A 22829-nucleotide genomic window follows, 5' to 3' on the forward strand; every position below is an offset into this window, starting at 1 on the left:
TGCTCGCTCTCTTGTTGGAGCATATGGTGTCCACAAAGAGCCTTCAGGAATCTCATTGGACTGCCAGCTCCTGTGCGTCCAGTCCAGTCAGGTTGGTTTTTTCGAATGACTTTTGCTAGTATAAAATAATAATTTTGAATATTTTTCATAAAATAATATGAAACCAGGGTTCAAATTGTCAATGGGATCGCACTCATAACGGTGTGATCACAGCAGACAACGAGAGAATGAAAGGCGAGGCGCCTCTAAACCAGAACTATCCAGTTAAAGGAAGGTAACCCCAACAGAAAAATCCACTAGAAAAAGCAACGAAAAACCACTCTGGTCTTTTCCCAGGAATCACTATGGCGAGTATATCGAATAAACAGTTGTCCTGGCTGCGGAATACAGGAGTAGCGCAGGACCAAGATGCTTTCTCTGTAGTGATCGCCAACGTCGGAGGGACCTGACAAGGTACCACAAGCAAGGGTAATTTAAAAATTTGTTTAGATTTTCAGCGTTATATTTAAGTGTCAAGTGTGAAAGCACTAAAATAAATGCTGAATCTTTTATTTTGATTATTTTTTTGCCCGCGATTTAAAGAAGGTTTCTAACTCCTGTTTTAGGCTTCTTTAACTTACAGAGATCTGTTATTCGTTCGACTTTTACTCCGCTTTCCTAAGTTCTAGTACGTTTTAATAGTAAAGTTACTGCACTGTCTCTATCTTATCCATACATAACGGTGCATAAGGCAGTGGATCGGGGCATCAATTTTCGTGAATTATGAACGTTTGTTTCAAAAAGACGAAATTATAAAATCTCGCCATCATTTCTTTATTCGCAACTATTTGTGTATAAGAAAAAACTCACTTTATACAATTACAAGATACAATTGATTTTTTAAAAAATTAACATGGCCAAATTATAAGTTCATTTTTATTACAGAAAAAGAAATATTTAACCGTATGTCTGCATGTTTTTATTTCTAAATGTCATGTAAATGCTTTAGAATATTCCGTTTTTTGCTTGTGTGACATGATGTTACATCAGCGCTCGCAAAGGAACTGTTTACCACAGTCTTTTAAGAGTTTATAAAACATAGATCTCTGACATGTTTTAGACATTTAAATCAAGAAGCATGAATTTAAGTCCTAAAGAATGATTTTCATTTAAACTCATACGTAAATATTTTGAATGTGTTACAAATAAATATTAACGTTTGACCGTTCGAATACTTAAGAAATATGACTAACTGCATTTCCGATTATCGCAGGCAACTAAAAATGCTCAAAATTAGACTGCGGAGAGACTATCACTCCCTCTCACTTCCGTTCAGTTTATTTCTAAACGAACCTTTGTAGCTCCGTTTTTTCCAAAAACTTCATTTAAATTTCTGGGCTGTAATGTAGTGATGGGAACCATGTTGAGTTTAATGTTAGTCCGTTGTCTTTGTTTATGATATTTGGGTGTCTGTGTACTGACAAATCCGCAAAAGCGGAACACTTTATAGAAACCGGACATTTTTTCGCTTTCGAACCAAATTTTTTAGATAAACCCAGTAATTATATTGCACGAATAATAAAAGAGGCAATTGAAATACACAGACATAAACATAATTATAAATGTTTATAAGGGTGCACACATTGCTTTATAATATGGAAACTTCACTGGTCCATTAGAGTCAAGTCTGATTGTGTAAAATATTAAACTTTGTAACTGTGCTGTATGTTTCCTAAATAAAATAAAAGAAAATAAATACATGTGTGTGTATGTATGTAGAAATATAAAAAAATATATATGTTAGGCATTTCCTTATAATGTTTATTTAAAAAATATAAAATAATCATTTGAGATGAAGAACATTTAAGAATAGGTAATATGGAAGTCTAGGCATCTACAGGGCTTATGACCTGTCAATGGCTGGTTTAAGTGGCCACTTTACACACTGTGTAACATTCACCATTCTGCCTATATTTGAACATCTATACTCCTTCAATTCTTTCATCTGTTGATGTTTGTGAAGTTAAAGAGCTGAAACCTTTATTTATGCAGGTGAGATTCATCTAATTGAATTATTTCACCTACATACTAGGCAACGCCTGAAAATGTTATTTTTTCAATTTCTATATTTAATATAAACAGCTCCCCAGGGAGTTGAATCCAGTCCTTGTCTACAAAAATTTGGACAAACTCAAAATATTGTTTATAATCTATAAATATATATATATATATATAAAAGGCAATGTTCGAATGGTTCTCCTCTATGGACTCGATAACTACCGGACCGATTTACGTGCGGTTTTCAGATAAATGTACATCTTTGCCGCGAGAAGATTTAAAACTTATAAAATCTTTAACCCATTAAGTACAAAAAAGTTAGGAGCGTAAACGTTTTTTTCATTCATCACCAGGGTTGCATTCGCCGAGAATGCGCGTACAAAAAAAATGGATGGATGTTATTTTTTTCTGTACAATAAAAGTTTGTTTTTGAATGTTTACAGACAGTATTCGTTTTTTTATGGATCCCAATCAGATTATTTTATTGAATTTCTTATAATTTGTACCCATTTATTTCTTTTTACTGGATTTTTGATTGTACTTAAATTACATCAACTGAGATTCTATACATTTTTTAAAATCGCATTCCTGACTCAAGTGCATCCCTGAGCAGAGTTTGACATTCGCTAAAAGAATTATTTATTTAAAAATAATTGATTATTTTATGTTTTGGAATTCAAACAGAAACTAGTACTTAGGTACCTACTTAAATTCAATATTTGAATATCTACATATTACTTTCAGATATGGAATTCAATCATAAACAAGTACCTACTTACCAATGAAAAGTTACAACATCTTTTTTACGTTTATCCGGTTTTCAAACGGTTTTTACCAAAGATTTTTCAGTAAAGTTTCAAAAGTATACTCAATTATGTTTAACCTTAAGAGGAAACGTGGTCCTAGCGAAATGATTTTTTTACAATAACAATAACTACAGAAAAATGCCACAAAAACGAAAAGAAATGTGTCTACTGCCGACTGTGACACGGTACAAATACAGAACTAGTACAGGTACTAGTACAGAAACGCATACTGTTTTCTACAAAACACATAGTTTACTCGAAAAATGGCTTCTGAAATGGTAGCCAAAACGTTGGAACAAAGCCAATACATACGGTATCACCCAAAAAAAATTTATGTTTTTCGTATTCGCTCGTTATAAACGCCGTCGTGTATTATTTTTCTCAGCGCTCACGTGTGAACTGAGGCCGAATTACCATATTTTCCTAGCGTTCCATCCTGCGTGTGCAAGTCTGTTTCCGGAGCCGGGACAAGAGAATATTGTCCTATGTATTGTCCACTTGTATACGCTACTTATTAACCCTGTCATAAATTCCTCTTTAATTTTATCGTATTCACTCTGCTTTCATCCTTCATCTGCCAAATTCGTGTTTCACTTGAATACATGAATGCCGGGACCAAATCTCTTCTGTGCACTACCAGTCAAAACATTATGGTAATACGCCATCAACTTGGAAAAAAAAAGTTATTTTTTCGTACGCATTTCGCTTACCAAGTTAAGAAGCCTTTTGCAATCGTATATACTAAAATGTCGTCAACCATGTACATCGTAATATAATTTGACAAGTTAGTTACAGTCCATAACAAGTACAATACTACTGTGTGGCAAACGATGCTCCAAATGCGGAGGATGACAAATGACGAACTGAATAATGGTCAAGAAGATGACGAAATTCCTCCATAGTTTAGAAATCCAGCTTCTTCGGCTAATGAACCAAAAATCTCCATAATTGATTTACTCACTTTCCATTTCGATGCTCCAAGATTATTTATTTTATTACATAAAACAGCTGTATTAATCAATTTTCGCACACCGAAACATATTTTGATCTATTGTCTTTTATTAATGATATTTGATCATTATATAGGATCATTATATATTAGGGCACCCGGGAAATAATATGATTTTTTTAAATTATATCATGAATATATCACAAGTATTTTCTTTTTTTAACGATCATCCTTAATTTCAATTTGAATTTATATTTATTTATTTTATGAACGTTTATGTACATGACAAAATATTTCAATGATTACATAAAATGAAAAAAATAATACTAAAATTTAAATATATAAAAACGGTAAAATAAAAATACCCAGCAATTAAAGAGAAAAAATCCTATCCTCTCTGAACTTATTTCACTAATATGAAATACGTCAATATCCGAAGAGATACGGTTGAGTAAAGACATTGCTCTTCCTACTGGTATTATCATCAGCAGATTGGTTCTGCAAGCAGGAAGATAAAACAGCTTAAGCTGTCTATGTCTAAGGTAGTCATTACGAACACAAAGAAAAATACTCTCCGTTACACCTATGTTGATCGTAATACCGCGGATCAATCAGAAAAAAATACATAAGCAAGTATGCATTTCTTCTTTTCTTCAAATTATTGTAGCCAAGCATTCCTAGTATGAAGTCAAACGGGTGCAACCACAGATAATATCCGCACTTCCTTAAAGTAAAGATACCTCAGAAATTTCTTCTGAACCATCTCCAGCATAAGAGAGTACCTTAATGGGCCATTCTGATGTGAAATACCGTCTATTTGTCAGCGGTTGTAAAAAACAAATAAATATTTGCACAACATTTTGAGTTTGTCCAAATGTAGACAAGAACTGGATTCAACCACCTCGCGAATAATTAATATTAATGTATAACAACAGAGATGGAGAACGTTTTATAAAAGAAAAAGTAAACGTCTAGGCATGTACAGGGTTCAGGACCTGCCATCGGTTGGTTTAAGAGATCCATTTTTACACACAGTGTAACATTTACTATTATACCTGTGTTTGAACATCTATATTATTTCTAGAAGAAGTACAAAAAAGACAGAACCTCATGACAATCGCGGTTTACTCGCGTATTTGTTAGATCGAACATGAAGAAAATTTTAATATACATATTTTATTATTTAGGTAGTTCATTCAATAAAAATTCCAATACGTCTCGGTATAAAATAAATAATATTCAGAACCAAAGTGCCTGATAATATGCTGTGACTAATAATAATTATCTTTCTCATTTTTAATAAAAGAAATGGAGAAATGACATTACAGTTTTTATACTTAAATGATATGATAACGCAGTTTTTGTCAAATGGAAACTACGCACGTTTCACAGAAAAAGCGTCACTAATTTCTAAATTAATTCAATTGTACCTAAGAGTTACAGTTACTTAAACAATATTAAATTAAACATAGTGAAAGGGCATAGAATAGCCCTTTTTCCATTGAAAGTTATGGTTATTTTTAGTCTAAGATTTTGAAATTTGGGGCATTTGATTTCATAATTGAATGAAGTTATGCAGAAAGCAGCCAGCCATAGAAAAGTTAAACTGAGATAATATCACTTTTGTGAAAATGGTAAATAATCGAATCTACGCTACAGTTGGATTGTTTTTCGACTTCAAAAAATAATAAACAGTAAATTCATTTGTTTTTTTTAATATAACAAACAATAATGCAATTATGTATTTGACCAGTTTTATTGATGTTTAAAGTACCGTAAGATTTTTCTAATTTTGTGAGTCTTCTCTGCAAATTGAGAAATGCCGTTTTTGAGATAGATACCATTTTCAAAAGATGATTTTTACAGTTTTTTGTATGTAAGTGGTTAAGCAGTTTTAAGTTAAACATAAAATTGACCTTACTGCACCTGATAAGATCAATATCGCATTTTTACAAAATTGTGGACTGGCTGCTTTCTGCGTAACTACGTTCAATTGATGTTTCGAATTTATTTCTGGCAAGAATTTAGATTTAAAGGTATTTTCTTTTCCAAAACTGTCTACTTAAGCGTGAAAAGGTTCACTATGCTTTTATTTAGCCAAAATGGCTGAATAAGGCATTTCATTAATAAAAAAAATTTCTCTGAAACTTCTTGATGATGGCTCTGCATTGCAGTCGATTAAACATCTTTACGCATGTTATGCGGATGAGAGCATTTATATCACAAAAGAAACAGCGTACTCGTAGATCATTGGTTGAACCTGAGGATGTGATAGCACTCGCCTTCTACATAATAGCCCAATACTTTAAGGACTTGGAGCACAGGAGAGATAAAGCAATAGATAAGAAAGCACTCTGTTCAATAGACTCGGCTCTTTAAAGACCTAGGCCTTGAAGGCGAGAATTAATCTACAATAGAACTACACAGGTTGCGCTAACGTCAGAGTTGAAATTACAACGTTATCTTCATCGGTACATACCTAGACGGTATACTTAACTTGCTTTTTATCTATATCTGCCTCGGTATGCTCTACCGACTTGTCGAAACGTGTTTTCGTTAACTTATCTAAAACGTCATATGATCAAATTCATCCAATAAATATCGCCGAAATTTTACTCCGCGTTCAATAATAATTCAATTACGGTATTTCTCTTTCGTACTTGAAATTCTCTTCTGTGATAAAAAGCAGCTACTTAAAAATGATTAAAAATTCAAATGAATAGTAATTAAAGCACAAGAAGCTGGATTGAATTTGATGTTTTAACGACTTTTCGTAGTTCCTAAAACGATTTGGTAAACAATGCCGGCATTATCAATATGCCGATATGTCATCTCTGAAAGAAAGGAAAAAAGTTAAAATATATGTATAAAATAGGCGTCTAAGAAAAAAAGCAGTCAGAACAATTAAACATTTAAATAATTCGTTACTTAAGCAAAAATTGCTCCGTGAATCAAAATTTTTAATATTTTTAATGAGAGAATATATGTACCGTAGGGAAAGTTAGCAATCGGTAAATATCGATTTGGCTTATTGAAACTTTAAAGAAAGGGTCGGTAATGTATCTTCCTGATCGCTCGGAAGAATATGTCTTCAAATATGATGTTATATTCTAAGTATGTATGTCATTTTATGGGGAGCGTATGCGTCTCCTTAGTTCATATCGATGTACTTACCCAAAACTTGAAGTTAAAAGGTCGGTTGTGTGTTTTCGTAATTGCTCGGGAGAATTTATCTTCAACTTTACCGTCATGGTGAAAGTATTATCCCAGGAAAAGGCTCAGGAACTTGTTTGGTACTGACCCTTAACAACAAGAATAAGAATAGAGAAATATCGAGGTTTTTTTGACATTTTTAAAGCAATGAAGGTCTATAAAATACCGTCCAGTGCAAAAAATATTTTTTTTGTTTAATTTTAAAAAATAATCCATTGGCCACGCTTCTAATACGTCACGATTCATGTTTATTTGTTTCTGACCTTTCACATTTCTTTAGAACATTATCACAAATCTTGACGTTAAAACAGTCGAGGCCAAACATGTTGCGTTTTTCTAGCGACGTATTTTTATAAAATTTCTTTTTTAAATTTATGTATACAAACATTTCTCCACAATATCCATATCAATTTTGAAACAACCATTAATTATTCTAAATCCATTTCACATATTTTTATCGGTATTTGAAAAATGTGATATTTCTCTACATTTTTTTTTTTTTTGCTTTTTTTTTTGCACCACAACAGGCCAGGAGGCCTAATTACAGTGGTGAATTACATCACAGAGCACCCAGGCTTGAGAAAAATCACATTTTAATTTTTGTGTTCTCACCGGGAATCGAACCCGGAACCTTCCGTGCGTGAGTCAAGCGTCTCGACCACTACACCACGGAGGCCGCCAATTATTGTAGGTTCACAAAATGCAATAATCTGCTAAGTGAAGTGATCTGTCTTAGTGTCGGATTCGATTCCCGACAGAGTCGACATAGTAGTTTTTCAGTGGGTTATTTTTACTGTAATGCTTCAAAGTCTTTAGATATGAAGCGTGAGACTGATCACCTTGCCTTCATAACTCAAGCAATCAAGATACGTTTCATCGAAGTACCATAACAGTGTCCTATACACCCCAGAATTCAGATAGGGAAATGATATGATGATGATGATTAATGGCTGAGAGAGGTGATAAAAAATAAATTTATATGAAGTCTCGCCAATATTTTATTTATTTTTTATTTATAAATCATATTACACAAAGTATTTTTTAAGTATAATACGTTGAAATAACGTTCCCAGGAGTTAAAACAACTCAATTCGGGACATAAATAATATTAGCATTTAGAAAATAACACATATTGAGAACAACAAAGAAACAAAGCAAGTTTAGCACCTTTATAACTAAATATACAACCACAATATATACCCCTAAAACTATTTCTTACACAAACAGAATAAATATATATAAAATACGCTTTTAAGAATAAAAAAAAAGTAGTGAATCTACTAAGGTAGATAAGGTCATTAACATCACATGCCATGCAGATGATGCTGCCATGGTGATGATGAGAATATATCTATCTCAGTTAGTAAACATCTGGATGCCTAAGAAATGTCGTATGGTACAATGAACACGTGATTATTGAAAACATAATTTGGATGAGGATAGATAGAGAGAAAATAAAAAATACAAAAAACCAAGTAGAAAAATAATGTAAATAAAATTGTATATTTTTTATGCGTATTTGTATTTGTATGCGTATAGGTATATGCATGTGTGTATGTTTATATATATTTGAACATGTGTATATTCGTAAGTTTATATTTAAGTCTATTTTATTTTTTTTTAATTAATGGACTAGTAAATTATTATTATTATATATCAAGATGTAATTGCCTAGTTTAAAACGGGGTATGTACCCTTGTTAGCTGGTTAGTTTTACACAAAAAAAATATATGATAAAATGTGTAAATAAACAAAAAATAAATTAATAAATTGAATCTCCATATAAGGTAAAGGTAAGGTAAAAAGGACATTGCACTCGAGTCCCGACTTCCTTTTCTAGCGTTAACAGCTGTTATGAAATTTAGCATGTAATAAAAAAATCGTGTCACTTATCAACAAATTATCGGCCATAGTTTCAGAGGAATCGATAAAAGTAAAAGTCCAAAAAATCCGTGTCATGATGAAAAATCCAGTTCTGAATGTGATATATATCATGATTCCTGGGGGAGTGTTTTCGACTCGGTGGCACCTCTCAGTTAAAAATCCTGTAAAAGGAAATCGAGTGGAGAATCCCGCCTCGTGTTGTGCCCAGTGAATTAAGATTTTGATCAGGGAGAAGCCATCGGGTAAAAAAAACTAGTCTAGAACTCTTGTTCTATTTCACACGCGAAGTTGTTTCTACATCCATCTAGACACATAAAAATATTACTTTAACAGATCTTTGGTATACTCAAATAAGACCACCATAAGTGTTGCAAATATAAAATTTTATTTTATGGTATGTTTATGGTTATGTTTATAATTACGTTCATGTATATATGGTAGAATTGGCTCTGCACTATATAGCCATTTTACTGGAATAAAATAAAATAAATATAAAAAAATAAATAATTCAATTTTAAGATCTATTTTCAACAAGTTGTAAATACCCGGCCCATTAGTGCCTAGCGGTGAACCAGAAAAACATAAAATGTTTGCTTGTAAAGTGTCAGCCACATGGTGTAGTGGTCAGCACATTTGCCTATCATGCAAGAGGTCTCGGGTTGACATAAAATATTTATTTTAAAAGGCGTTTCTACGCTAGAATATTTTATAGTCCTTGGACTGGTACCTGAGGCGTAAGACTGATCATCTTACCTTCATGTAACAAAAATTATCAAAATACGCGGCAATTGGTTTACCAATGCAGTGCCCTTTGTACCACAAGGTGCGAAAAGGGAATGATGATGATGATGACAAAGTGTGTTCAATTATACGTCATTGAACTTGAGATGTAGTTTTCTGTGTACAGGCGGATGAAAAATACAGTTATGTGTGTGAAATTTAACCAAAACCCTAGACGAGTGTTTTCGACTCGATGGCGGCTCTCTGGTAAAAAAATTGAGTGAGAAAATCGGACCGAATTGTGTTTCTGTAGCTAGTGTTGGGGAATCACGGATCAAATATTTAAGGTTCGAACCCCACAGCTTAATTCCCATTTTCCAATAGTGAGTTATTTACAATTCGTTGAAAGTAGCCTTCAAAATTGAAACGTTTTGGTAAATCATAAAAACGTAAATATATATTTTTTTAAATAAAAACAAGTGGAGATAAGTCCGCCTCGTTGTATAATGGTTGGCGTATCTGCCTGCTACTCTTGAGATCCTGGGTTCAAATCCTGGCAGGGTGGTCGTGAAATTTTAAAGGTTGTTTGAACTGAAATATTTCATTATTCCTGGACTAGAATCTGAAGCATACGACTGATCATTTTACTTCCTTGTAACTAATGATAATACTCTGCATTTGGTTTACAAATGCAGTTCCTTATGTAGCTTGCCCTCCACATACCACACACTGCATCTGAGGACATAAGTCTCTTTGGCGGTGCCCACATACACGGAAAAGTTACGAAAAGCTGCCTAAAGAGCTCTCTGTAATCTGGTAGCCTTAGCATCTTTGTGCTGGGTGAAGGTACTCCAGAAATACATAAAATGCACTTCGTTGAATTGAGAAAAGAAGAAAGTGAATTCTTCACTGACTGGGATTAAAGTGATTGGACATGATCAAATCGCCGAAACGATGTCACTATCCAAATATTTAAATTGTTCCTTTATCCTTCTTCTTTCTTTCCCTATCCCTCCCCTCTCTTCATAGTATAGTGTTAACTTTGTTTTTATTTATTTTTATTTTGTTAATCTTTGTTTTTAATTTTTTGTATAAACTTGTAAGATTCAATATGTCCATGTATTTATAATTTTCTCAAACTGAACGGTTTGGGTAGATAAGAAGAAATTACCTTAAGGCAATATGCCCGCCCTTACATGTATTGTAATGTTGTAAAAAAACAAGTCCAACGTACCCCGTTTTGAAAGCATTTTAGTACTGGATTATAATTATAAGTTGCCTGATTTAGCGCCATCTGACGGACGCGGTAGTAACTCATCCATACGATATCCGTGCATTAGAAGTAGATTCCTTTCCATTTGAAAACTTGAGACGAACAGTCTAACTGTCGCGCAAGGACTCAAAGAGAGGCGACAGCACATTTTAAAAATGTAGTCCTTCAAGAAGGGGAACGTTCAACGTAACGTAAGCCTATTTGTTTTAAATTTATTACCAAAATTTTTGTAGAGAGAGATATCATATTCTAATGAGATTGTATTTTATACAGGTTCCCTTTTTCTCTCCCTTTTTCTCTACCTTTTTTATCTTTTTCTACCTTTTTCTATCTTTTTCCATTTTTGCACCTTATTCTATTTTATTTACTCGACCTTTTATCTACTGTGTCTGATGATAAAAATTTTACAATGTAGTATATTTACTCCATGATTCGAATGGATCACTCATTATTACGAAGTTTATTCGTAAATACCTGGAAAAGTCTGTGTCGGATTTTAAAGTTTTTTTCAAGATCATGAGGCACAAATTTACAAATGCAAGGAAGCAGACCATCATTTACTGAATTAAAATGTTGACAAATAATATTAAGGGAAATCATCAACTGAGCCAACCACGAGTAAAAATATATTAACCGAAGACATCGCATATCGAGTCCCATCTGCGGATTTTATTTTGTAAAATCAACATTATTTCATATCATCTCGAGAAGAAAACAATCAAGAATCTATTTCACTTGTCATTATTATTGTTACGAATATTTATTTCTTAGATAAATTTACTGTCAACCACTTACTCATATTAGCTAGGCAGAATTCTGAATTTTTATATTAACTAATCTTGGTACATTTCTAAAGAATTGCTTCTTTTATTAAAATTTTGTATTTCACTAACGAGTTGTTTATTTCATAAAATCCAGATCTTAAAGTCATATTTGTTCCATTTTACAGTAAGGTATTTTATATATAACGCTTTTGATTCCGTTCATAAAATTAAATTTATACAACATAATCTTATTCTTTTGGAGAATTTTCATGTTCTTGCCGATTGAGCGAAACTGGTGAATGGTAAGTTGTTTGTAGGTACTTTATTTGGTTATCTGCATTATTCTTCTTAATCTTAAAAATTTGCTTATTGATTTTTGATCGCCTACCTCTATAATGTCGCCCATCTGGGACCAAATACTTTATTTCAACCTACACTGACCGTTACAGTATATATATTGTATATGTTTATAAATTGTCAAATGAATAAATAAATATATTACAGTTATCTTTACCATCCATCGGGTGTAAAAAGGTGTAAAAATGATGAATTTTTGAAAATATTGAATACACATTATTAAAGTAAACTTGCTTATTACAACATCTCCGCGTATCGCCGGGTTTACTCTTACCTTTAAGACTTTTACCGGAGTTCAGCCATCGATAACCTGTTGCAAGTTGTCACACTGCTATCTACTATTCACGTTTCTCCCGAGCTCGCCATCCAAGGTATATTGACCCTGGTCAAGTACGGTAACTTGGGAAGTTGCTCGCGCTGGCGATTACGGTGGATTACAGCTACTACAAGGTCGAGGCTCGACACTATCCCTTACACGTCATCACTACGTCACACCGAAACATGTCCGTGAGCAAATGAAATATTCTGCTTAAGAAATAAATAATTTCAATCTAATAAAATAGGATAAATAAAACAATTTTGTTTTTAACAACTAATTTTTATTTTCCACCGACCGGTTTCAAAGCAAAAAAGCTTCTTGGTCAAGGTTTACGTAACTACTGAATTGATTCCTTTTTGTTATTTTTATCATGTTTACTAAATACTACACGTGGACCCAATAAATCATGTCGTTTTTTCCTTACACGGGTGGTAATTTTATGTCACTATTTTCGAAGTTAGATAGAAGAGGACCAAAAGAAATATTTTTTATTTGGTTACTTTAAATTTCAACTCAATTTATTTTGAAATAATAGCAGATTTTTGTTAAAACATTCACATACGTAATGTTAAATACAAAATATGGCACGCGAGTTTCAAGAATTTATTAAAGTCACTGCTTTTCATTCAATCAAAGTACAGAGATTCGTTGTTTCAAGTTCTAACTAGCATTTTTTTGTATTTAGGCTGGACCTTTTTGTTACATGTATTTTTTCATTATGTATTTTTGTTTAATTTAATTTCGTACGTACTATTATTTGGCATATGATTTATTGCCCCTATTTCTTATATTTCTTACTATAGTATTGAATGAGTTTCTAGAATACATATCTCAATTATCATTATAATTGTGCTTTTATTTATTTATTTATTTAAATTTTTATTCCAGTAAAATGGCTATAAAGTGCAGAGTCAATTCTACCATATGAACATATAAACATGAACATAAATATAAATATAAACAAAAATATAACAATAAACATAAATATAACAATAAACATAAATATAAACATAAAATAAAATTTTATATTGCAGCACTTCTGGTGGTCTTAACATATCGCGCCATCGCTTGAACAACGGTGATTGGATCTACTCTGCAGTGGCTTGGAGAATTTATATATATATTCTTTTTCTTTTGATTTAAATGATACTCTTATTTTGTTTTTTTTTAATACTACTATTATTTTGTTGATTTTAATGATACCACTATTTTGTATATTTGATTATGTGTGATTCTTAATTTGTATAATTTATATTTTAAAAATTATTTCTGATAATTTTTTTTGCATTGTATTCTTTGGATTTTTATTATTTATTGCATTTATCTTTTTTTCTGATTGTTATTCTATGTCATAATAATTTGAACTATTTAATTTTACTACGTATTTTTATTGTGGCTTGACACGACAGCCTAAAAAGCCTTAATAAGTTCATAAATATTTAATTTTGTAATTTTGAATGAATAAATAAATATATATATATATATAAATAACAAAATACAGTTATAAAATATTATCACCCTAGCTCGTGAATCGGGTTTCCTGGACTTAACACTTAAAAACTGAAAAATTTATATGCGTGTTATACATGTACATTCGTAGTTTTGAATTTATTAAATAATTGGTTTATTTTTAAAAACTTTTTTATAATTCGCTACTAAACTATAAACTGTTTTTACTCTCGCCTGAAAAGGGTAAGTTTGAAATTTGCGAATTAAATAAGTTAGGCCGACAATACTGGTAAATAATTTAATTAAAATAACAAAATGTTATCAAAATAAACAACATATTATGTCAGTGAAATCCAATTCACAGGATATTAAAAAAACACTGGCAATGAATATGCCTCCTATTCGGATGTATTTAATTTATTACAACAAAAACAATACCAGTATATTCTTGGCAAAAAAAAAACTATTTTAATAGATCGGGTTAGAATAGGTATGATTTGTGTTATATAGTTACTTGAAAAAACCGGGTTGTGGTCCCTTGGTAGTATTGTGGACTCACGGGCTCGAGGTCCAAGATTCAAATCCCACTTTACCACAACTCGATTTCCATTTTTCCAGCACAAGTTATTTACGACTTTTAGGATTCGGTATTTAAAAAAAAATATTTGATTAAATGAACTCGGGTATTTCTCTTTTATAAAAAAATAAAATTATTGGAGACCATTATGTCTAAAACTGCTTAGCCAAAATATGTAGGTTGTTGTTTATGTTTGTGTAAGTATTAATATCTTATATTGTATCATTATTTTATCAACTTTCATAAATACGTAATGTTAATATAGCAGAAATGTCGTGTATAAATACATTATTAAATAAGTGTCTATTGACAAAATATTTAAAATAAATATTTACAAGTGCTTCTTAAATGTAAGTGGCGATGTTAGGCGTCTTAATCGTTTTAGCGTTCTGGATTTGTCAAATAGGTAGTTACTCTACCAGTTTAAAAAATGAGATGTTTGGGGTTACCTGATGACTCCTTTCTCTTACTTTATAAACCATTGTCTTCAACCAATTATAGGTTGGAGAGAAGAAAGAAAAATAGCATTAATCTCTTATTTATTGAAACGGAATTTTAGGAATTTATTAATTCTTACATTTTTCTACTTTAGTAGTAGACTTTGTAACTTAGACTTCTTAAAATGCAATATCTATAAATAAACGATAAAATCAATTGACTTACCTCGGGTGAACCTCAATACTAAGGACTTGACCCCCCACAGGAAGACTTTCAGGAACTCGTACAAATCTCAAATACTCCCCAGATGGATAAAACTGGCATCCTGTAATAAAAATAAATTGGCATCAGGCATACCCATTTTTATTTATAGATTGTGGTTTTTTTTACACATAACTGTTTTATTAAATATAACCATATTTATTGTAGTACCTGTAAATATATTTTTTGATTTTTTTCATTAGCAAACCTTTATTTAGCATGAAAACAATACATAAATACAAAAAAAATAAAATGGAACACTTCAGGTTGAACTTGCCTAAAACGACTTAGGCTCTTGTGTTAAGCAAGAGTACGAAATGATAAAAAAGAAAATGCACAATACATCAACAATAAACAATCAATACAATTTCTCTTATCTTTTCTTAAAAAATAAAAACATTAGTTTCTTATGTTAAACTCAATTTTATTTCTTTAACTCAATATTTATTCTTATCTTTCACCAAACTTTATCTTTATTATTACTTAAATTGATTTTACACACTTATTTTATATACTTCATGAAAGATGGTGGAGTTCTATAATTGAGAATATATAAAAAGAACGTTAGTAAAGCTTACTCAGAAAATGTATGTATTTTATGTATTCTTGTTGAACTTCCAAATAAATAAAATAAAAATAAAATTAATAATAATAATTAAAATAAACAATGAGACGTTGGGAAAATATAACATATAAATAAAACCAAATTAATAACTTTACCCTTAATTAATGTAATCCATTTATATTGGTGTTATTATTACTATACATTCACATTCTTGTTATTAAAGTTAACTTAATTTTACTATATTGGTAATTATAATAGCTTACACGGGCACAGACTACAAAGCCTTAATAAATTTACGAATATGTAAACGAGTGTTATTTTGAATGAATAAACAAATAAACATTTCGGTCCGATACGGATTATGTCCGAATAACGTAATATAAAAGTCAATCGTCGGTTTTTGCAGCTGTGCATGTGGTATAATGAATGACATTGGTTTTCTGTACAGATTTACTATTATACATTAGTTTCGTCTTCATAAAACATCGAACTATGTTCTAACAAAACGAAACGCATACAATTATTATTCTATTTCATTTGTTATTTGGCCTAAGACAATAACAGTGGTGCTGGAAAAAATAAGTAATCGCAGCTTTGGACCCTTTAATAAAATTCTCCGCATTTGCTTGATGAAGAGAAAACCACATCATTCAAGAGAGGCTGGACTATTGATTTACACCGACAGAGTAGAGGGTCTACCAGGGTGATGCTCTCACAAGAATGTGGAGCAGAAAACATTGTTTCCGTGAGAAAGAGATCATGGCGCGTACAGTATCACCTGTGCCACTTTATTCATCACATTAGCTACCATCTTCGCAATTTTCATTAAAAATATCGAGCAACTTCTAATTTTTTATTTTGTTTCCTACAATGCCTCCCGAAAGCCATAATAATTTACGGCGTTCCTACGCTATCACAGTGTCCAAAAAAATCACTTAAAATGTTCGATCATAAATCACTTGCCCTTTAAACGCCTTGACTTCTAGTTTTTTTTTTACTCCACAACAGGCCACGAGACCCAATTACAGTGGTGAATTACATCACAGAATACCCATGCTTAAAAAAAATCACATTCTTTATTTTATATTGACGTTTATTAGACGTACATGTAAAAATAATTGTGGATATTTTTAACTGCACGTTGCATTTATAAAAAAAAATATTCATGGAGTTGATTATTTGGGATAATTGCTGAATGTACATCTTGAGTGGCTTTTACTATTTATATGTACCGCATGTAATGTTTGTGTTTTGTCTATGTTTTAAATATGCGTTCATATATGTGTGCATGGATGGCTTGGAGTGTGCAATCGGTATTTTTTATTTATAACAAATAATAACGTCTATAGGAAACGCAAATGTAAGCGATTATTCTTTTATCTTAAGTTTTTTATTATTTTTTTTTTGTCACATTAAATTTTTACATCTTTTATATAATTTATGAAAACTTAATTGGATTTTATATGAATGAAAATCCATGTTTTTAATTCTTATTATGTATGACTGTATGTTTTCTGAAAGAAAAAAAAAAATTGCGTTCCTACTGGGAACCAAACCCGATAATTTCCGTGCGTGAGACAAGTGTTCTAACCACGGAGCCCGCCATTCTAGGCAGTTTTAGAGAAAGTCTCCATCTTTGTTCCAATACATTAAATCAATCGGGATAAACTTCCAAGACGCTTAATTTAAGAAGCTGTTAACGAAAAAAATGTGGTTTACAAAATATTGTCTCAGCCTCTATTGAGATTTGTTTGTACTTTTTTTATGTAAAAAAAGATTACTCGAGTTGCGCGATATTAACCACTCGAGTCGTTTTTAAATTTGTCTCGCTTATTTAGTGAACAAACAAATTAAACAAAAAACGAAAGTGAGTAATCGCTTTACAATATGGCGCTGTGCATTCCACGAATAGAAAAAAATGTAGGACAAGTTGCACCAAATAAGTCATATTAAAAAAAGTTCAGTAATTTAAAAGTTGATTCGTTTTAAAGAAACCGTCAGAATAGGCAACTTGGATTGTATCATCTAACTTTTTACCCAAATTCATAATTTTGACGGAAAACAACAATTTAGAGAAAGGAAAATTAGACAAGACAAGAACAAGAGAAGGTAATGTGGATGTATAGGCATTTTCAGGGCTAATGACCTGTCATCAGCTGGTTCGTGTACACACTTTACACGCTATATTACTCATTTAACTTTTCTCTCACTAAGCATTCAAAAATCACACATGATCCGAACGGGGGGATCAAACGACCCCAGCGCCTACTTGTATATGGAGTCAGGAGAATTAAACGTTGGAATTGTTTATGACCGTGCAATAATTTATTCATGTTTTCACGTTCACGTATTTTACTCATTCGTGTATTTTTACTGTTTTTGTTAGTTTGTCGAATGATTATGTATACAAAGTGACATTTTCCCTTTTATTATTAACGTTTTTTTTTTGTTTTAATAGTAAAAAAAACTACTTTTTCAAAATTTAAAAACAAAAACAGAAAAATGCTTCTTTCTATTAATTTTACAATTGCAAAAAAAATACGGCAAATAGCTTTAATAATACTTGAATTATCTAATTAAAATCGGTCTATGGGGGATTCAAATCCGCCCGAAGGGGCCGTCTAGGTTAAATTTGTTTATGAACATTTTTGGTACTAGCTCATTATTTAATATAAAACAGCGTTAATCGTTATCTGTAATTCAGAGGATAAAACACGGGAGTTCACTAAAAATAGAGAAATTACTGCAATAATGTATTAAACTCTTGCGTAGCTGTAATGTCACACTAGTCGACATAGAATACAAGACTTTATATATCTCTCTTATTTTTTTAAATTATGAACTCGTATATTTTTTAATCTTCAAATGGACATTTCCACACCGTATTTGAAAAGTAATATTCGTATAACTATGCTGGATGTCAATCCAAAAAATATTTATCCTTGCTAAGCGAAAAATGAATTACCGCTAATTCAGCAACACATATGTATATGAGAGAGCACAAAGATAAAACTTATAACAAGGAAGACAGAGACGCTGCTCTCTGACAGGATTTGTGTAAAACAGATTCAGTCTTCAGTACAGTCACTGGGGTTTAATCCAATAGTGATGATGCTTCATAGAACGATTATTTGAAATTATGTTCATGAAAATGAGCGTTGTCGCGTGAATATTGCCGTGCAAAACGCGTAGCAGAGAAAAAATGACTAACTGTGGATGCCAGTTTATCGTAAATTCAAAGCTTTATATCGCGCCTTATTACGCTGCCTCACGATTACTGACTAGAAGTTCGGATTTGACAAGACGGGTGCTTAATGGTGCATGTAGTGTATATCTAGTGTGTAATAAAAACATTATGTAACATTCATCATTCTGGCTATGTTTGAAAATCCATACTTTTTCTTCTTCCAAGTGTTAGATTTTGGGAAGTTAGAGTTTATACTTAAACGCCTAACTGTCTCTGTGCCACAAGGACGACGAAGACCAGGGAGGCCCGAAATACGAAGGATGGACTGCTGCAATGTTGGAAGTGAGGAACTGGAGAGGAAAGGCAGCAGACCGGTGAGAATGAGGAGACTCCTAGATTCAGCCAAAGCCTATCCAGGGCTGTCGAGCTTATGATGATGATGATGAAAGAGTCTATACCTTTAATGATGTGTTTGAGATTCATTTGGCTGAATTACACTATCCGTATTAGATTATTTTTTTCGATTTTTAAAATAATTGTTCTTTTAGCTGTCAATTTTATAAACAATATTTGAATGAATATTAAATAGTGTGTAAAATGAGCACTTAAGCAAACTTATGAGAGTTAATAAACTCTGATAATGCGCACATTTTTAATCCCTTTTCATAAATAAATGTAGTTTTAATAACTCCTTTCCGAGTGAAATCCTGTCCTTATTTACAAAAATTTGGACGCATTAAAAATATTGACAACAATAATTGCTTAATTATCTTTCATCATAGCTTAAATTAAAAACATTTTTAATTTTAATCACATACTTTGTGGTTCTTCATTATGATAAAATAAATTAAACAACTTTGTTTTTAACCTCTAATTTTTGTAAAAAAAACTTGATTTATTAGCTTCGTGTGTAGTATTTAGTAAACATGAATAAAGTAAAATAAGAAATTATTAATAAATTACATAAACCTTGACGAAGAAGTTTGTTTGCTTTAAAATCAGTCGGTGGAAAAAAAATAATGGTTAAAAACAAAGTTGTTTTATTTATTTTCTCAACTCGCCCTTGGTGGTAGATACTCAAAAATGTTATGTTGCAGGAAAAAAATAAGACACAATAACTAATTTTTAAATTTTGACGAATATTTAATTTTATTTTTTTTAAATAAACTCAATAAATAAAATTGATAGCTCTAAAATTATTGGATAAATATATGGTTGTAATTTCAATTTTATTTACCACGATTTTTTTTAAGGTTAACCCTGCTGGTTTCATTCCCCTATTTAACTGCAAGTTTAGACAATTAAATTGAAAGCTAATGTAGGATAGTATCATACTTCCTCATGATTTAGTTGCAATCACACAAACAATAAAAAAAACGGTTTTTTTCCGTTAAATAATCTAGTTACAAATATTCCTTGTGATTGTGGTATTTAATATAAACTTAACAACGTCAATAAAGTAGCATCACCATTGTTTAAAAAAATTACTTTACTCTTCCGATGCCCTTCACACAAGCCACCAAAAGATTAATTGCATAATAAATGAAGTAATTGAAGAGTTCTAAAAATTCTAATGTTAAAACATGGGCTAAGTGGAAAATGTTTTACTATGTGATAATGAGTATAAACCCACCGACGACGGGTGAAAGAAAATTTCTAGAATTTAATGTTTTTTTTTCGAAAATATCGAACATTATGGTACTGTATGGGTTCAAAGGTTCGGGTTCAATTTCCGTTGTGATCACAAAAACGAGATCTATTTTCACTTAATTTATCACTAAAATTGTGTCTCCTAGCCGGTTCCCTGTATTTATTAAGAATATCATACAGTTTTTAACATAATACATGGTTTAAGATCAAATTTTAAAAAATAATTAAACCAACTACAGATTTCACTTTTATATATTATGGATACAGAAGTTAAGCAAAAAAAATATACATGAAAAGAAGAATACTCGTATATTGTTTATTATTATTGGGTTTGGTTATTTTTATGTCTGGGAGAATTAAAAAACACGTTCTGTGTCAATTTTTTTCCTGAGAGTTGCCATCGAGCAGATAATACTCGTTTAGAAGTTTGGTTGTGTTCCTCACAAATGACTTTTTTTATTTCGCCCGGGTACGCTTCTGTGTTAAATAAATTAAAACCAATAATCATACGTCACACTTTATTTGAAAACTCTGAAATTTATTTTGTATTTAAATAGTATACCTAGGTTTATACTGAAGTAACAAAATATTTTAAGCCAACCATGTCGAAAATCAAACCTTAGATCTCATGAATTAAGAGGAAATGCGGACTGACCTTTCTTCATTTAAACGTATTCCCGTATTTTCTCTTTGAATTATGGCTCTCGAACAGTGGTTTTTACACACTACAGATATTTACCATTGACGTGTCTCTATTGTTTTACTTTTTTGATATTTTTTTTCTTACGATAGCTAGGACAATAAAAAAACCCATAACCCTGCCGTCTTCGGATTTTAGTATGCAAATAAGATAAACAATTTTAAAAAGATGGTTCAGTTTTGGGGTGCGGAAAACAAGACGATACCTCGGTTTTGTCGATTTTTAGTGAGGCATACTCAGCCCGAAGCAACGTGCATCTGCGAAAGTGACAAAAAAATGGTGTACTGATGATATTTGTTCATCGAATTTCTTTGCTACCGCATTTCTTCTTAAAGCCAAACATATGTATTATGTACGAACTTTACTACAAACAGCAAATAAAGTCGTTTTTAAACAAGAAAAATAAATGAGTTTTTTATGGTGATGTTGGCACATATTTTTTATTATACTCTAATTGCTATGTAGTTTACATACTGTAGATTATTTACCGTTTATTGATGTCAACAGACATGCGCAGTAGACGAAGAAGACGCCAGTAATCTGGTGACCCTTCATATTGCTGACTTCTTCTCTCTAATCAGCAGGTAATCCTTTCACATACACTATTTTTTACTATCTTTTAAGCTGCCCACATCACTCGCAATTCCGCGGGACATCTTCTACGAATGTATCCGCAGTTCAGTCACAAACTGCATTTAAGTCACTTCTTGCGAATATACTCGCGATTAAGACACTTCTTGCGAGTATACTCGCGATTAAGGTACTTCTTGCGAACAATCTCGCAATTGAATTACTTTTAACGCGCGATGATGTTAAATGCGGCGTGTTAATAATATTTACATTGAACTGTCAAAATTACTTTGATTTTTTTTCAATCTGGACCGTTCAAAATTCATGCGTGAATACAAAATAATTTAATCAAATAATTTAATCATTTTTATTTTTAGCTGGAATTTCGCTTTGATTGTGAAAAATAAATTCTCGAATAAGTGACTACAGTCGTGCATTATTTTCTGCAAATGTAGCGCGAGTAACATTAAGCTTCAAACTGGACGCCGAATGCGCAGCGCAATAAAAGTTACCATTTAAAGTGGAAGGTAAATAGATGAACGTATTATTATTGTGACGCTTCGATGGACAAGTAGACCCGTCAGCGGTCAATTCTCGTATCTTACTCGGTATTCCCGCGCGATATTTCTATAGAAAGCGCTTTCATAACGCGCGATGCGCTACCTCGGCTATTCCGCGTTGAACGGGATCGCGGTGCTGGGCACAGCAAACCGGGTATTACGAACTGTATCTGCAGAAGTACTGTACTGAGTGCGCAGCTCAACACCGGCCAATACAGGTAACGGTAACTGACTGCAGATTCTTAAGTGTTATTAGACAGGTAAGCAACAGGTGGGAAGTGGGTACAATTTTTAACAGAACCGGGTGCATGGTATTTGGTATCTGCCCCCCGATCGTAAATATTGGTGCTTATAATTTAGATTCAATTTCAAAGCTAAATTATATTTTAATATACTTTGTTGTGAACAACGTCATAGATTACCCTTTATTCACAATTTTTTTTTAGAATATCTTGTACCCAACAGAACAAGACTGTAAACCACATTCAATTTGCTGATATCCAGGACAAATACGAGAAAAAACGTTTTTTTTCAATAGGGCAAAAATATA

At 31.8% G+C, this 22829-nt stretch overlaps 1 protein-coding gene across 2 annotated transcripts in view; it reads right to left on the reverse strand.

The window, feature by feature from the left end:
• The window catches only part of Cad89D (cadherin 89D), a 97664-nt gene extending 75149 nt beyond the window's left edge, over nt 1-22515 (reverse strand). For both annotated transcript variants that reach the window (XM_088242754.1, XM_088242753.1), the window contains exons 1-2: nt 21638-22515; nt 15012-15111 (exon numbers count right to left, since the gene is read on the reverse strand). In XM_088242754.1, the coding sequence (XP_088098880.1) occupies nt 15012-15111; nt 21638-21704 (167 nt within the window). In that variant the 5' untranslated portion in view covers nt 21705-22515. The remainder of the gene's footprint in view (nt 1-15011; nt 15112-21637) is intronic.
• Between the last annotated feature and the right edge of the window lie 314 nt (nt 22516-22829).

Source organism: Micrasema longulum, unplaced genomic scaffold (assembly GCF_059751315.1).
Source record: "Micrasema longulum isolate JH-2025_06_02 unplaced genomic scaffold, ASM5975131v1 h1tg000163l, whole genome shotgun sequence".
Lineage (NCBI taxonomy): Eukaryota > Metazoa > Arthropoda > Insecta > Trichoptera > Brachycentridae > Micrasema > Micrasema longulum.